The 1,497-nt window shown below is 41.5% G+C and overlaps 1 protein-coding gene across 1 annotated transcript in view; it reads left to right on the plus strand.

The window, feature by feature from the left end:
* Window positions 1-1,087: 1,087 nt before the first annotated feature.
* The window catches only part of WEE1 (WEE1 G2 checkpoint kinase), a gene marked incomplete at its 3' end in the record, with an annotated part of 6,443 nt that continues 6,033 nt past the window's right edge, over window positions 1,088-1,497 (plus strand). The window contains exon 1 of the mRNA XM_010188814.1: window positions 1,088-1,290. Within this exon, the coding sequence (XP_010187116.1) occupies window positions 1,148-1,290 (143 nt within the window). The remainder of the gene's footprint in view (window positions 1,291-1,497) is intronic.

The following is a 1,497-nucleotide window of genomic DNA, read 5'->3' on the forward strand; positions in this document are numbered from 1 at the left end:
CCCGGGCTGCCATGGCCTGGGGGACCGGGCTAGCGAAAGCAGTACTGCGCCTCTCCAGTCGTGCGTTTTGTTCCGTAGAGTGACGGGGGGCGTGGCATAATCGTCACTTACATACATATAAAACGTGTATATAACGTTATAAATACACTTTTATATGTTATTTATATATAAAACTATCCTGCTTTTGCGAAAAAGACTTTTAAAGAGGTGGAAGTAGAATATTAAACTCCTAAAATAAACTTAGTGTTGTGGGGGCATTTGTACCTTTACAACCAGAAAGTTAAAGTTTGAGTTGGAACTTGCTCCTGCGTGCCTGTCGGTGCATTGGTGTGTGTCGTTTGAGTACTGCCGTACAAGTTCAGTGTCTGCGCTGCTCCACGTTAAATGTGAAAGGCTGTTTGAGTCGCCGATGCTATTAAACTGATGGATTTGAAGGCTTAAAGAGAGAGCTAGCTCTGTCAATAATAGACTTTTAGAAGAAATTTTAACTCTTGAACTTAACATTCATGTAAAGCACCGTATAGTGAATTTAAATCTAGTGACAATAGGCTTGCTTTCTTCATTACTTTTCGTATAGCCCTTTAGAAGTAATCCAGGGATAATCCCTGGGGATAATCTCCTAGGGGTCGATAGATTTGGATTGAAAACAACTGACTTAAAGTGCAAGGAAAGCAACCTTGTTAATTAGTTTTCTGCAGCTCCCATCTGAAATGAGGTTTCACTGGTAGAAATCAGTGGTACATGCTTGGAAATAGTAAGGTTTGTGTTGATCTTTTACCAAGTCAGGAACAGATCCTTTAGGGGTGCAAGAGTCAAGTGGATTGTGACCCTCAAAACAAGGTCTGAACCCTGTGGTTCAGTGGGATTCTTAAATTAGGTGCCAAAATCCTATATGGGTTATCTTGGAGAGGTTATCTGTGGAACCTGGAAGAATCAGTTGGTTAAGGCATCCAGCGGCCACAGCGACTGCGAGGAGGAAGAGGAGGAGGAAGACAATATTGGCTTTCAAGATGGCTTTCAAGCATGACCCGACTGTCTAAAGCAATATTGAGGATACAAATGTCTTTTGTTTTTTTAATAGAGTTTGCTTTCTAAAGCACAAGGAATAGGCTCCAGCTCAGTCAAACTTCGGGGGGGCTCTCTTTTTATGAATGTTGGGAAATCGGAGAAGCAAGAAGATGATATCAGACAAACACCTCATGTGAACATAAATCCCTTCACTCCCGATTCCATGTTCCTTCACAACTCTGAAGGAAAATGTCGTAGGAGGAAGAGAACTTACTGGAATGAGTGAGTAACTTGTGTCTTTATTGAGCTTATAATTAGAAGTACTTCTAGCTGCAAATTTTTGTTATGGGTTGCTTCCGTGAAAGTATTTTTCCTTGCTCTTGGTGATGCATAATACAGATCTTTTGGATAGTACAGAGAGAGAATAGACTAGGCTGTGTCCTACAGTCTTTTTACCTGACTGAATGAGCTATGCCCGCCCTTCCGTGA

The sequence above is a fragment of the Mesitornis unicolor genome, unplaced genomic scaffold, assembly GCF_000695765.1.
Source record: "Mesitornis unicolor isolate BGI_N332 unplaced genomic scaffold, ASM69576v1 scaffold26297, whole genome shotgun sequence".
Taxonomy (NCBI): domain Eukaryota; kingdom Metazoa; phylum Chordata; class Aves; order Mesitornithiformes; family Mesitornithidae; genus Mesitornis; species Mesitornis unicolor.